General features: G+C 47.6%; 1 protein-coding gene across 4 annotated transcripts in view; it reads left to right on the forward strand.

The window, feature by feature from the left end:
- The window catches only part of RGS20 (regulator of G protein signaling 20), a 38,099-nt gene that overhangs the window by 6,551 nt on the left and 15,327 nt on the right, over positions 1-16,221 (forward strand). The window contains exon 1 of one of the 4 annotated variants that reach the window (XM_048329098.1): positions 13,578-13,670. The exons of 1 other annotated variant lie outside the window; for it this stretch is intronic. Coding sequence is in view for 1 of the 3 variants with exons in the window: in XM_048329097.1 (XP_048185054.1) it covers positions 14,907-15,005 (99 nt within the window). In the remaining 2 variants the exon portion in view is untranslated. Of the gene's footprint in view, positions 1-13,577; positions 13,671-13,994; positions 14,150-14,459; positions 15,006-16,221 lie in introns of those variants that run through there. 2 more of the 4 variants (XM_048329099.1, XM_048329097.1) reach the window with 2 other exon arrangements.

Raw genomic sequence — 16,221 nt, forward strand, 5'->3', positions numbered from 1 at the left:
GCTAGCAAGAATCTGTCTGTCCGTATATATTTCCTTTCCACGGGACTCCTGGTTTGATATATGCGTGTTGCAGGATCCCCACTGCAACAAATGGTGGAGATTTGTGAGCAGAACGATCCCCGATCCCTAAGCGACTGATTTGTGTGAGTAAACCCTGGAAACTTTGGATTCCTCTTCTTGGTTTTGCTTTGCTATTCCATATCTAAACTATGGAGGAACCGTGGGAAGACTCTTGGCTCTCAGAGCCGCATATGGACATTTATCTTAAACTTAAAATGATTCTTGAACAACGATTTGTGAATTTTAGCTTGATTCAAGCTCAAAAAGAACTGAAACACTTCCTGGCATGGTTGTTTAAGAACTTTTTCTATGTTTCTTGGGATTTAATTCTTACCAAGGGCTTTTGGAAAACCGTTTGGACACAGTTAATACTGGAGTCAAAATATATGCCGATGGAAGAATATTTTCGTGAATATTATTTAGTTACCGAGACTGTTGAGCAATGTCGGCTGTGTCCTGGTGAAGGGAAGCGTGGCGCAGGGACCGTGCGGCCCAGGCCACGTGCACCGAGCGCTCTGAGAGCAGCAGCGAGGCAGTTCCCGCGCGCGGGCGGAGCCACGCGAGCCGCAGTGTCGGTGGCGGAGCGAGGAGCGGCGGGACCCGGCGGTGCCCGCCCGGTCCTGTGCAGCGCGTGGTGGAGCGAGCCCCGTGAACGCCCGACCGAGAGGGGCGGCACGCGGGCGGCGGCTGGCGGCGATGGCGGTGGAACGGAGCCGCGCCCGGCCGAGACGCGCGCTGGAGCGGGGCGCGGGGGAGTCGTCGCTCGGGGGCCCGGCCGAGACGTGTGTGCAGCGCCCGGCAGCGGCAGCGAAGCTGCGACCAGAGGAGGCAACGCACGGAGAACTGAGCGGCGTGGCCCGGCCCGGCCCGCGCAGCCCCGAACGCGACCCCGGGAAGAGCGCGCAGGCACGAGCAGCTCCGACAATTCCAACACGGGAGCGACCGAAGGAGAGAGCAAAGACGCAGCGAGACAGAAAACAGCAGCCACTCGGAAAAAGGAAAAGATCATAGTAACTAAGATCTTAGGGATAGTAAAATGGTATAATGTTAAGCAAAATTATGGTTTTATAACAAGGTATGACAACCAGCAAGACATATTTGTGCATAGAACTGCTATTAAAAAGAATAACCCTGAAAAATGGATCCCAAGCTTGGGAGATGGAGAAGTGGTGGAATTTAATATTGTACTAGGGAGAAAAGGGTTACAAGCATCGCAGGTCACTGGGCCTGATGGTGTTCCTGTAAAAGGCAGTATATATGCAAAAAATCGTAGTCATGTTAGACAGTATCTCCATTGTAAGCCCCCCCTACAGTTTCCCTTTCCTAATCCCACCTTTCCCTTTTACCCTATGTCCTATTACCCCCAGTGTATTCCCAATCCGTTTTTTCATCCATGGTTTCCCTCACAAAACCATGCTTTTGCCAATTGTTTCCCCAAAAATCCCTTTCCAATGCCGAGTGGGGGATGAAAAGGGGGAGGGAAGAAGTTAAACCCTCTCCTGCCTCAGTTTCCCCACAAAGCATGCTCAGAGTTCTGTCTCCCTTCTGTCAGCCCTAAGATGTTCCACAGAATCTGTTTGGACATTTAAAGACTCAGGAGGGTGGCTTGTTTTGTTTTGAATCTGTTCTTGTTATGTTTATCCAGTTGTTTTCATTCTCCTTTTATTAAAATAAAACGGGTGAGGTGTTGGGGTCCCTCCCCCGCCGTGTAGCCCTGGGAGAGGGGCCCTGAGGGCACAGACACGGGGCTTCCCTGTCCCTGCTCAGCCTCGTTCCCATTGGTTGGTTTGTGTTCCCTGCGCGGGCAGAAGGACCCTTGGTCCCGTGACTGGGACAGTTCCTCGGCAGAGCTCCGGCCATGCGGCTGGAGAAATAAACATCTCTGAAACAGCTATCAAGAATCTGTCTGTCCGTATATATTTCCTTTCCACGGGACTCCTGGTTTGATATATGCGTGTTGCAGGATCCCCACTGCAACAATGCCCAGTATATAAACTGGGAACAGGTGGCCAGGAGAGGCCGATTCAGCTCTGTGGGTCCTGCTGGGAGCAGTGGAGGAGCACAGTGTGCTGTGATGGGGCACCCTTCAGCAGACCTAGCCTTGAAAGACATGCAGTGAGCCACTGGCTTGGCTTTTGTCAGTGGATGGGACTCATTTTCACCACTTGCTGGCTACGCCTGGGCAGCCTTGCAGAGACCTTTCATGTTGGGTTTGGGGTTTTCTTCCCATATTTCCTCCAGATGTCCACAGTAAACTAGTCTGCTCCGAGCAGCTCAAACTATTAAATATAACTCCTTTTAAAACATTATCTTTTAATCCTTAGTATTATGCGTGAAAGTAAGAACAGATGAATGTGGCTTAAGCAAGAACTATTCTATCAGACAGAAAAAGTTGTGGGTTTTTACTGTGGGGGTGGTGGGACAGGTTGCCTAGAGAGATTTTGAAGTGTCCATCCTCAGAGGAATCCAAATCCTGCTCAGCACAGATCTAGGAAGCCTGAGGAGCAGGAGGCAGAACTAGACAATATGCAGAGGACCCCTTCCAATCTCAACTCTTCTTTGAAACAAAGAGCTCTTCAAAGAGTCTTTCTTTTTAAACCGTTGTGTACTTATATGGCATAATAATATTTTTAATTCATAAATTCTTTTTTTTTTTTTTGCATCCAGAAACACTTTTCAGAGAATAGTTGGCTGTATTGCTCAGCATTGTCTATGAGCCATTAATAGCTGCATAGACAGTAATCAGAGGGCATTCTTTTGTAAAAGTGGTGAAAATAATAATGCACTACACATTAATGGGTGCGCTACTTGCATATTAATAGTGTGCAAATTTTCTAGTCCTCATAGATAATTTTTACTAATTTGCAATAATGTTTTTCTAATTTAGTGATTTACGTGTTTTACTATCGAAATAGTCCTAAAGCTTTCTTTTCACCTGTGCACCTTTGAAACGGGAAAAATGCAGATTCCTGGGATGATTAAGATATTACTGTCAGAAAGAATTTAATGAATATGAAAACCAAAAGGCAAAGTGCTTTTACACTAGTTCTGGAAATTTTTCGGCAAAACAATCCTAGACTGACCTGAATTACAGGGATTGTTTTTATTAATATACAATAACCTTCTTTAAGTGGAACAAAATGTCATGCTGATTGATAAATAACCTACTCAGCCTAAATCTAAATCAACTCATTTAAGATATGGGTAACTGCAGATTTACAAATAAATTAATTTACTATATCCTTTCACCAGTAAGAATTAACAATTTGGATAAAGGACATTGGGAAAAGCAACATTTCTCTGAAAGACCTTTTTAAAAGATCATCTAGTTTGGGTGTCTGGGAGTCAGAAGGAATTTACCTTAACTCCATGATATATCTCTCACTCCATGATATAACTCGCACACCTAAACTGATGAAAGTAAATTACCTCCAGTAAAAGACAAAATAAAACTCACATACCTTTCTGCATCACCAGCCCAGCATAATGCAATTGGCGTTGCTCTGCCTTACAGTTCAGCCTAGGTGCCATGGTGTGTTAGAGATCACCTGAGCACAGCATTCCCATAGTACTCTGATTTATTTCCAATACACCTCATGTCTAATTTAAAGAGGAATTGGTGTATGGGGTTTTTTCAGCTCATATTTCTCAGGGATTTCTGAGAGCTAGAGGATTCCTGAAGTACCAGATTAGCAAATCTTTCCAGTGACCAGGAGAATGATTTGGGGTGCAGTATCATGGTAATCAGAGGGCTGGAATAGCTCTCCTATAAAGACAGGCTAAGAGATTTGGGGTTGTTCTGCCTGGAGAAAAAAGGTTCCAGGGAGATCTTAGTGCTGACTTCCAGTACCTAAAAGGGGCCCACAAAAAGTCTGGAGAGGGACTTTTTACAAGGGCATGGAGTGACGGGACAAGGGGAAATGGCCTGAAACTGAAAGAGAGTAGGGTTTAGACCAGATACAAAGATGTGAGGGTGGTGAAGCACTGGAACAGGTTGCCTGGAGAGGCTGTGGATGCCCCATCCCTGGAAGCGTTCAAGGCCAGGCTGGATGGAGCTCTAAGAAACTTGGTCTAGTGGCAGGTGTCCCTGTTCATAGGGTGTGGGGGGTTGGAAATAGATGATTTTTAAGGTCTCTTCCAACCCAAATCATTCTATGATCTAAGATTATCAAAGGTGGTTCTGGGTGGGATTTTGAAAGTGTCATCTGACATCTGCTGCAAGGATCAGCCTAAATATCCCTGCCTGCTCTTTAAGTTCATTACTCCTTGCTGTATGTACTGTGAGCATGAAGAGTAATTTACTCCTTCTCCTTGCCCGTTTGTATGCAGTGCATCCTACCCGAGATGCATTTCCCATGAGTGGTGCAAAGACACAAAACTCATGATTTCCACACATGCTTTTCCATGGGAATTTCTTTCCACAAAAATTTCTAAGACTCTACAGGAAAATAAATATTTATTTCAAGCCTTTTAATACTTACTCAGTCCTACATTTGCTGGCCCCTTCTGTGCAATAACAGGACAGTTTTCTACTCCCATCTATTTGCTTATTTTCATAAAGCAGCTTCAACCAGTCAAGACAGAATGCAAAAAGAGATCAGAATCCTATCACAAATATCTTAATTTCAAAGCCCAGCTCCATGTTGCTAGCTGACAGCTAGGTGCATCCTTCTGAGAGGAGATCAAAGCCAAAGCCCTTGCAAGCCAGGAAATGCAAGGGAGAGACCATCACTCTTCTCCCAGAGATCACATGGGGGATGAAAACACCTTGTTTATGTACAATATAAGTAATTGTATGTTTCTTCACAAGCATTAAAATTTAAAATTGAGACAGGCAGAACATTATTTTTCTATCAGACTCATCCAAAACATGGGCTGAGGGGTAACACTTGGGAAATGGCAAGGATCTGTGAGCAGGTGAACTGGTGAAGCCTGGCTTGCAGCAGGTCTATGCCTGCTTACTGGCAGTTCTGGATGTCTCAGAAGGCTTGGCCTTTCCCAAAGCCCCTCCCTGTCCTAATGCTGATTCCAAAACTTTCCGGAAATTAGATGTTGAGATCTTTAACCTAACAGATATTTATTCTACCACCTTACATGGTTAGAAACAGCTCAGGAGTCTTATTGCCTTCAATATTATACTTTTAGTGTCATTCTCAAAATAAAGCTGATCTAAAATACCATATCAACTGTTAAAGGTAAGAACAGGCTACAGTAAATCAGGATACCTGCCGAGCAGCAGCTGATTGTTTCACAAAATGTCACATCATTTTTTCTGGATCACTGTAGCAAGCCCTTAATTACTCTCACAAGAAGGAAGAAATTATTTTCAGGAGCCTAGAGATGTCAGGTCTATGCTGAGGAACTCATACAAAAAAAGGGGAAAGGCTCAACTTTGTTTTCTTATGCATTTGGTTCCAGTTGTGAACACAGCTTAATTTCAGGAAGTAGCTGTGACATTTTGCGCAATTTACTTTAGGACTAAATAAAGAAGAAAACCGTTCTTACTGTTCTATTGACTTCACTGATTCCTTTGAGAGTAATCAAGTTAAGAGCAAAAACAGTGGGTCAGGCTTAAACCGAAATAGGATGAATTATTTGTTCTTGAATTTTGTAACAATTTATTATTAGAGACAGGCAGATTATAATATTTTAAAGTATTAATTTTCTTGCATTGCAGTGCTTCATTTCGTAAAATCCATGCTCTTTTTATTACCAAATTAATTTGTTCAAACACAAGGATTCTTAAGAGAGAGATGTCTTTGGGGAAGAAAATCTCCTTTTAGGGATTCCTTGCTAATCCTATAGTTTAATATCCCAGGTAAGCTTTGGCACTCACACCCTTTGTGCCTTTTGGTACCTGGAACTTGTGCTCAGATTTGCAGAGGTGCTCAGACTGTGCTGGAGAAGCTGCTCAGTTACTCCTCTCTGACCTTTTGTGCTGTTTTTTCATTTGCAAATTCTTGCTCCATTTGCTGATTTACATTACCCAGAATTCTGCATAGTAATACGTGGGTGATCTATAACATTTATCTTGAATATGGGCTCTAAATAAGAGGGTTAAAGGCTGTTTCTCAGTTTACATCCAGATCTTCTGAATGGTTTGTCATGGAATAGTTTTCCAGTCATAAGAATGACAAAGTGAGTCACAGCCCTTAAAAGCCAAGGACGTTTCTTCCAACTAGCATAACCTAGTGTTCACTGAAATGTTTGATTCTGAAAGGTGGTAGCTATTTTGATGACAGACTAGTCTTCCTCACTTCACTGCATTTATTCTGTTTATACAGACTCTGTGCAGATAAATGCATGTGCTTCATTTCAGTACAAGAATGGCATCTTCTTGAATGATTTTCCTGGAAAACAGTAGCATGCTCTGGTTATAATATTGTTTCAGACTGATAAAAAAGCTATGCTCTCTTTTATCCCACTGGGTTCTAAGGAGGCACACTTTAAACAGGTTCTTACCAGTCTTTCCAAATTATCAGGAGTAGTAAGTTAGAAGTGTTACAGATCAGAGGAAGAGGTTAGGCACAGAACCATTTCCATCCCACTTTGTCTTTTCTGTATTTAGTCAGGAGATATGTTTGAAATGAACTGCAGAAAGGAGGTTGGAAGGGACATTTTTTTGTGCCTAGGGGGAGAACATGGTCTTTCAAGCAGTAGTGTAACAGAGGGAAACAAGCCTCAAGTATGGCCTTGTCAGTGAGTTGATTTGAACAATGATGGAATACGAAAATAGGTATGTCCAAAATTCTTTGCATCTGGAGTGCTGTTCTCCCTCTCTCAGGACAGTTCTAGGATCCACAGTGAAGTGCAGTGGAAACATGATAGACAGCCCTGGAGCGGCCAGAGGAAAAGCCCAGCCTGCAGAATGGAGTGTCAGTCTGTCTGTACATCAAACAGGAGAAACGTGGTTTCACGGGAACACATCAAGTGCCTCCCACAGAAGCTCAGTAACTCTGAGTTGGTTTTTTGTTGGGGTTTTTTTTGTTGTTGTTTTTATTGACTTGTTTGGTTGGTTGTTGTTTGTTTGGGGGTTTTTTGTTTGTTTCTTTATTTCTTTGTCTACTTCAGATCCTCTGTCTTTAACTTGTAACTTGGTATCTGTGGTGTCAAGGGAGACCTGGGAACTGATACCATTTGTAATGCTGCTTCTAAGCCTAAAGCAAGCAGGACATTCAGCCAGTGACTTGGGCTGTCTGTAATTAGTGTTTCTAATCTAGGCAGATACTTCTACAGGGGCAAAATCACATAAGGCACCTCTGAAATAAAAGTTCGTAACAGATTCTTCAAGGAGACTCCAGGCCTTTCTACTCACTTCCACAGGGGTACTCACTTCTACATAACAGAGATAACCTGACCTCTTTAAAAGAGTATTTGTTTGGTACCACTGATAAATCAGTACATTGAGAGATATAACACCTGAAGCTTTCCCTTTTGCAAAGTATGTTCACACCTTCTCCTCACTGTCATTCTTATCAAATCAGCTCCTTTTCCTCTCATCATCATTCATATGTCTTTTTAAGGGTGCTGGATAAATATTCCTGGTCACCAGTGCAATCTAGTTTGCAATGGGACAAATACAGAGTTTTCTCTTCATGGCAGCACCAGCCTGCAACATTCTCATTGATACTGCCCTTTAACCTCATACTCTTCAGCAGTCTCTCATTGCCTGCTCTTTATTCTTTTGTTCTTCTTTTTCAAAGGAATTATAATGCATTTCTCCTTTCATGTTCTCCACCACATCCTATAAATGAGTTGTATTTTCTCCCATCAGGCTTTTAACATGGCTGCATAATTTTCCAATTGATCCATAATTTATAAGGTCCAAAACCTGATGAAAATTAATGGCAGAAATCACAGTGTCTTCCTCAGGAGTCTTGTCAAGCTGGAATGTTACTGTGCAGCCACGTTGTGCAACCAGGCTTTCAGACTCACTTTGAACTACTCAACTGCTCTGAAAGCTCAATCTGCTCAGGAACATTGGTTCCAAATTGCCCTGTTAATCTTCCTGTCTGAATCAGCTCTGGAATGTAACTACAAACTGCTCTATAAGACCTAAAAATTGCAGTCACGGCAGTTTTGATTCCTTCTTTAATTTAACTGTATTTATTACCTAGCAAGCACGTGTGGTAAGGATCCTGTGTAATAATTAGATTATGTGTGACCCAGAATATCAGGAATACTTCTGCAGGTCATGGTTGGACAGGTACCTCTTGAGTGACAGTGATACTATGAAGATATTTTTACTTTTCCTATCATGAAAAAAGATAAATCTTTTTCTCCAGTCGATCATTTAATTTCCATATGGGCAGAGAAGAGGAGGCCTAATAGCGCAAGGAAGACTAGTGCTTTGGCACTTACCTTTAGATGTTGAGGTTCACAATTCAAATTGTAGGTGCACAGTGACACCTTCTGGAAGCTTGTAATGAGCGTTCCTGAGCTGCTTCCTCCATCGTCGGGAAACTCACGATTTTTGTATGTAGAAGCGAATCTTTTTCTGGTCAGCCTTTTGACCAGACATTTGCTATAGGGTCTGTCATGTTGCTGGCACATACACTAACAGAACATGGTCGTGATGGAAGAGATTTTTCTTTTTAAGTCAAGCCTGACCTGTAAGGATTTTTAATGATTCCAAATAATTCAAAGGTTTATGGGAAAAAAAAAAAAAAAACCAACCAGGATAGAATTAGAGATGGATGCTAGCCTCATGGTTTAAAACAAAATGTAGCTGGCATTATATTTTTAATTATTTAATGTCATACATCAGGTGAGAGGGTTAGAGAATATAGTGAAGATTCAATATGCCAAACATGACAAATTAAATGAATGACAGTTTCTTAGTGCATTTGCACTTCAGCAAAGATTTCATTTTTTGTATGTGTCACATTGCAGACCTTCTCTGCACAAGCCACCAGCTTTTCTGGGTAGTCTGCCAATCTGCCAGAAACTCTGTATCATCAAGGATTTGAAGCACATGAGTTGGGCCACAGAGCACTGTCTGAGGGCTCACAAACTCCACAGAACCTGCACCCATCAGCTGGACTGGGCCAGAATGGGGAGTAGAACCATCACTGAGCTGACTCTGATGCTCTGAAACCCAGCATTCAGTGCTATTACTGGAGAACATATCTTTATTTCTAATATTGAATTCCATCTCAAATGTTACTTCCCCAAGTTTCCTCTGCCTTAGAAGTAACAAAGATGTGATATGTAGGAGTGGAAAAGAAACAGAGTTGTGAGTGGAGACAGCAGAGGCTTCCTGCAGCTTTGGAGCAGACACTAACTGATATAAATACTGAAGCTAAGGGTTTTGTCAAAACATACATATGGAACTGGACAACCCTGAGAAAATACATCACCCTAGAAAATGACCTTACAGTGGTGAAATAATTATCAAAGCACTATGCAGAGCCACCAACTGCAAAAAATTGTGCCTTCACTGAGATCTAAATCATCTAAGTCTAACCATTCTGATAACGTTTCAAGCCCTGATGTAATGCAATCACAGATTTTAGCATCAGATCCTGAGGAAACCAAATCCTCCAGCAGAAAGCTGAGAGACACCCTGTGACTGCATGAATGACATGACAGTGGGACTTTCACACTTTGGCCTGCACAAAATAATTTCTACTGGTTAATTAACGCACCACTGCCAGTGTTGATGATGACTCCATTTTATTCTTCCTCCCATCAACATTGAACCTATATTTCCTATTTGAAACCAACTACTAATAGATCCATGAAGAAAAGTGACTTATGCCTGTAAGGAATTGATGTTGAGAAAATACAAATATATTTAAAAGCTCAGCAAAGCTCTTTCCCATAATATCACTGGTATTATGTTCACTTCAGAACATGGGTATTTAAATGCATTTTTTATTTTGTTTTTCTTTTTACATTTTTAGTTTTTATTAAGGGATAAGAGAAAGCAAATACTAGAATGCTGCTAGAATACTGACATATAAAGAAAATTGAAGTTCAGCTGAAGTCCCTGGAAACTCATTCTCCTTCTGAAAATATCTCCTTTCCCAGAAAAGTCTATCAGTCTTCAAAATGATTTGTAACAAGTGCACTTTAATGTCAACGAAAAAGGTAAAATGTGGCTTCTTACTCTCTGTTTGAATTGCTCCCTAATTTGCTATGAATCAGCTCCATTCAATGGTCTAGAAACTCTCTTTGTAACAATTTAAGGGAGCAGGAAACACTGAAATAGACTAGCACACAAAAGCTGCCATACAAATGTGTATGACCTCTCCTTGGGCAGGGAGCAGAAGTTCAGGTATGAGACCAGCATTCAGCCTTCACACCTTAAAGCCAAACAGGCCCCAAAAGAGCTGATAATGTGCATTATGTCACTCACTGACATGTGACTGCAGGAATGATGGAATACAATGTTATTGTAATGCAGATACATGTTCTGTATTATCTTTCTTATCACCTGTTCTGAACAGTGAGAACAAATTTAAAAGAAAAAAAAAAGGTGCCATACAAGTTTTCACTAAAAAATAAAATAAATAAAAACAATAACCGATTTCTTCATTTCCACAAAGGCAAAATTAGGAAAACATGTTAACTGGACAAGTTTGCAGAAAGGAGAGTGGAGTCTAAGAAACATATAAAGGGCCAATATTAAGTAGCAACCCTCATATAAAGCCATCCCGTTCTGATCTAGAATAAAAGAAAACTACTGCATGCTGGATAGAATTTCCTTCTAAAAGTTTATCAAGAGCTTATGTAGTCGAATGACAAATCTTCAGGAAAGTCCAGTAAAGGGTGGAGGTTGGTTTTCTACTGCCTGATATACTGGTAGATAATATCAATATGGAAACCGGGTCCTGATTTATTATTTACCTTGTATGTTACAAAAAAAAAGGTGTCACTATATGGGATAATTATATTAAATACACAGTTCATGTGTAAGCTCTCAATTTTCCATAATGTATTTTTTGAAAGAGAAACAAGAGCAAGATGAAACACTCCCATGCCTTGCTAGATTGACATTTTGCTTTCTCTCTGTCCCAGTGAAGCTGACTTAACCTGAACAAAGTAGAGCAGTAGAGGGGACCAAGAGTAAGGTCACAGAGACACATGCAGAGCAAGCTGCTCTGATGATTGAGGGAATTTCTTTCATGCATGAGAACTGTATGCTCACATTCCTTTAGAGACAGAAAGGGTTTCAGTCTGTGTCTCTCAGCTGTCTCAACTCTAAACCCCATTTTGTCAAAGTCCAAGCCCTTGCTTATGCAGTTCTGTGTTATGCAGCTGAACATCAGCCTGCATCCATCATTCAGGGAGGAAGGAGAAGAAGATGACTATGTTAACAGTTTTGAGAGGACTTTATGCCTCCACACCATTCAGCTGTTTCAGGATGTGGTTGTGTACACATGCAGTGATGCAGAGGTACCTGCCTGCAGAGCGAGACACAGTTGCCTACAACACCAGTCACCGGAAGATAGTTAGCTATGGTGGCTTTGTTTATCCAACAGCATTTATGCTAGGGAGCATAAATACCATATTTTTATACAATACTACCCGCCATCACTATGCATCATGGATTTTGAAAAAAAGATAGCCTTCTTTAATAAGGTGTTAGTTAGAACCATAGAATGGTTTGCGTTGGAAGGGACCTTAAAGATCATCTCATTCCAAACCCCCTGCCATGGGCAGGAACAACAGATCATGACTCTCCTGAGACAAATGGAAAGGATGATGGAGCAAGAACATACCTTCCAAAGGGGTTACACTCTGCCAGCATTTTAAACCTGAACTTGATCAAGCATTCCTGCTAAGATTTAGAAAGCCACCTGGGACTGTAGTCTAGAGAGGTCTTAGGGGAGTCACACTTACTCACCAGTCTGAGAAGTGACTGCCTCTCCTGGTAGAGTGACCAAGAGCTGAATTCAAAGGCCAGTGGTGTTAACAGATGTTTTGGGCTTGGTCTTAAGCCACATAAACAACCACCTCAGTACACTTACTGAGACTTTGTTCCCTTTTCTCTGCCAGGGAGTGAGGCAGTGTCATTTAATCCTACTTGTCAAACCTGTAACACCATAGGTCCTGTCTGGGCCTTGGCAATTGTAGTTTGGCACGGAAATCTGTTCAGCATCAGTTCTATGCTTTCTGCCACAACCAAAAGGGCAGAGATTTGCAGAAGGCTCCTTGCCACCGGGCAGGAGCAATACTCAGAGTGGGGTTGTGGGGTGAGAATCAACCTTTCTGGTTTTTCTGCTCTCCTGGGAACATTGTCCAGTTTCTGCGGTAGTTCACCTCTCCAAACAGACCTAGGGGAACTCTCTGCTGCTAAGCAACAGCAAGCTCTCCTTCTGTGTAGGAATGGCAGCTTTCCCCGCTGGTTTCAGCTCTAACGAGCACCTTCCCCTGGCATCAATGGTACCACAGCTGTGTTCTCCCATTGCTGTAGCAGTGCCTTTGGCCTTCAGGGGCAGTGCCATCACTGTGGGAAGGGCTTTCTTCACACTGTGTAGGCTCCTCTCTGTCTCTTTGATATCTGGTTGTAGGCCAGAAATAGGGACAGTGTTTTGGGGTGGGCTGAACCTTGATGAAATAGTGAAGCCCCAAACAAAAACAGGTAGAAATCATTGCTAGAGAAAAGGGAAGCAGAGCGGTGATTTTTTCCGCTCCTGCTCGGGGTCCATGCTCCATCAAGGTGGCTCCTTCTTTGCAGGACAATGGCATTCAGCAAGGAAGGGCAATGTCACACTTCCCTGACGCCCGCAGACCGCGGCCGGCTCGCCGAGCTTCCAGGCCACGGCGGGGGGCGGCGGGCCAGGTTCAGGACCCTGGACAGGTCCGGGCGGCAGTGGCTCTGCTCTCCGCTCCTCGCCGCCGCTGCAGCTCCGTCCGTCGTCTGCGGCTGGCTTTTCGGGTGGGGATTTTCTGGGGGTGCTCTTCGGTGTAGGTTGTAAGTGGCTAAATTCGTCCCCGTGCTCCTCTGTCACTATGGCCAGCCCCGAACCCCAATGGGCACTGGCGGGGTACGAGAGGCGTCCTCCAGCCCTCACCTAAAGGACCGGCTCGGAAAAGTTAAAGACAGAGCGTACATGGGGGCAAGAGGTGGTGCGAGGGCAGCCGGTATGGGTTCACGGCTGCCGCCACTCCAATCCTCATCTTAGCACTGCTGGGCTGTGCGGGGTCCCCGCCTGCCCCCTCGGTGATGCTCACTTTGTGTTTCTCTCTCTCTCTTTCTCTCTTCCCGCCCCGTCCCTCCGCTCCCACACCTCCCCCGCTCGCCGCAGACTCCGAGGCCTGCCAGGCTCCTCGCCTCGCTGTCAGCTCTGCTCTCCAGCCCCTTCCTGCGACCGCAGCTCCCTGCCCGCCGGCCTTGCCCGCGCTTCGTCTCGGCGCCCCGTCGAGACGCCCCGGAGCCCCGCTTCTGTCCCGCGGGCTTGGCGGCATTGCTGGCCGGGAGCGGGGCGCCCGCCTGCTGCCCGCTCGCCGCCCTGCTGCGGGGCCGCTGGGCTGAGCCGCCTCCGGCCCCCGCCCCGGCCCCGCCGCCGCCCAGCCGCCTCCCCCCGGAGCGCCGGAGATGCCCGGCGTGCCACGGAGCCGCGCCGCCGCAGCCCCGCGCTGCCCCCGAGCCTCCCAGCACCGTGAGTACCGCTCGTGGGGCCGCGTCCACCTCCTTCTCCTCCTCCTACTCCCCGCACAGAAGTCCGCCCACGTGCCCTCAGCCGGCACCGGCGTGGGAATCTCGGGGGCGCAGGGCGAGCTCCCGCGGCAAAGCTCCCGGGTGCCACGGGCGAAGCCCGCCCGTCCCCACCTGCCATCCCCAGCGCTCCCGGGTCCGCTGGCTCCAGCAAGGCGGCTCCTGCAGCCGCCCTGCTCCGCACCCGGTGCGCGGGCGGGAAGGGAACAGCCCCGACGGCAACCGCGTGCCCAGCTCCGGGAACCGGGAACCGGGAACGCCCAGAGCGTTCACGCACCCGTTCAGTCTGGATTTCACGGGAAGACAGGGTCAGTCTGCTCGGGAACGGCGGAGGCACTAGCCAGCCGCAGTTGTCCCGTTAACCCTTGCCCCGGCAGACGACGTCTGGGACTGCCGGGGGGTGGAGGCGGCAGATCATTATCGGTGAGAGAATCCCTTAAACGTGGCGGTGTTTCTAAGGGCGCCGCTGCTGAGGGTCAGCCCGGAGGAGCGGGGTGAGCGCCCAGCCCGGCGGCCCCCGGCACACGCCTTGCCCGGAGCCGCGCTGAGCGGCTGCCGCAGCCGTGTCACACCTGCCCCGCTGAACGGGAGAGCGAGCCCGAGAGAGCCGGGCGGCGGCGAGCCCTGCGCCGCTGGAAGGCAGGAGGCGGCTAGGGGAGGGAAGACGTGTATCCCTGCAGTTGCTAAAAATGCGAACGTGTTCCAGAGCTGCGTTGCCAAGCCCGGCTCTCCTCTAAGGCGTCCGTGAACACTGAAGCACCAGTACGGAGCCCCGCGGCGGCACCGCCGCCTCTCCAAGCCCTTCCCACTCCCTCCCATCAGCGCACACACACACACACACACACGCACGCACTTCTCACACACGCTCCACTCACACGCTCTCACGCCGGTCTCTCCGGCATTTCTCCCTGCGGCGCCGGTCCCATGGCTCCCCCCGCGCCTTCCCCGGTCCGCCGCCGCGGTGCGGGCGCTGCCGCATTTAATCCCTTTGCGAACCGGCCCTGAGCCGTAGCGGCCCCCGGTGTTCCCCTCGCCAGGGGCGGCCCGGCGCCAGCCCACCCCGTCGGGCCGTGCGGGGGCGGGGAGCGCGGGCTGCCGGCCTCGCTCCCTCCGGCTCCGGCCACGGCGAGCGAACCCACCCGCGGCCGCACCGTGAGACGAGCCCGCGGGGGTCGGGCGCATGCGTGGGGCTGGCGAGCCACCGTTCCCGGTCGCCCAGCCCGCCGGGACCGGAGGGGAAGCGTGCGAGGACGCCCAGGGGGGCGCCGCTGCCGACACCGTAAGTAGCGCTCGGTCCCGCTCGGCAGCAGCCGGGCACCACAGCCCGCGCTCCGGGCAGGCGCGGACTCGTCGCCGGCAACCACGACCCTCGTGCCGCAGCTGGAGCCGCCCCGGGTGCAGCGGGACGGGACGGGACGGGACGGGACGGGACGGGACGGGACGGGCGGCGCTGCCGGCGGTGTCCCCCGCGGCCGGGGCGGGACAGCGGCTGTGGCCGCCCTCCCCAGGAGGAATGGGAGGGACTGGGCGAAAAAGGCGCTTCCTCGGTCTCCCGGAGGGTCGGGAGATGCAAGCCGGGAGCGCCCGGCGCTCGGGCTCGCACCGCCACGTCCCTCCCCAGGGGCTCCCAGCGCAGAGCCCGGGTAGCACCCGGCTGACCTCGGCTAGGCGAGCGGGGTCAGGGTCCCTCTCTGGGGCGGGATCGCACCCCGGGCCGCGCCACTTCTCCGGCCTCAGCGCAGGTAACACCTCGCCATGCGCTCAGGGGCCCTTCTGCCTCGTCTCACGAGTGCGACCGAAGATAAGGCAGCATCCGTGTCCCCGCCCCACCGTGAAGGGGATCCCGCGGTGCGCCTGTTCTCGGAGCCCGGGGCTTCCCTGCCAGGTTAGGGAGATAAGCAGCAACAGGCGAGCGCTTCCATAGAGAGTCTTCCAGTATCAGCCTGCCTCATCAAGCATCCTGAGAGGAGATGCTTCCTGAGCTTCCTGAGCTCTGTCATTAGGTAATGTCAGTGGGTAAGGAAAAACAGGTAACGAAAGTCTGACATAAATGCAGAAAGTGAAATAAGATTATCCTTGTACACTCCAGTAAGAACCTACAGTAATTTAATACCGGTGTAATTTACTTGATGCAAGCGTTCGATTATTTCATTTTTGCTGTTGAAAAATGTAAAATGACAACTTTTCCTAGGGCACTTGTCGCTATGACGTAATAGCAAGGAGTCTCCTTGTACCTCTGTTGCACACACAGAATGTCAGCACCCGGGCCAGCACTCTGCAGAGCTATGGTCTGTGGAGGTAGCTACTACCACTGCTGTATTACAGGACCAGAAGCAGTAAACACTACCACTGCTGTATTACAGAACACCAGAATCAGTATCTGCTAGGAGATTCCTAGTTGTGGTTCCTAAAATTAGGAACGTCGTGTTAAAATTAGGAGTGTCTCTCTAAACTCAGAGCCAACTGAATGTAAAACTAGCACTACGTTTTATAAA

Source organism: Corvus hawaiiensis, chromosome 26, assembly GCF_020740725.1.
Source record: "Corvus hawaiiensis isolate bCorHaw1 chromosome 26, bCorHaw1.pri.cur, whole genome shotgun sequence".
Lineage (NCBI taxonomy): Eukaryota > Metazoa > Chordata > Aves > Passeriformes > Corvidae > Corvus > Corvus hawaiiensis.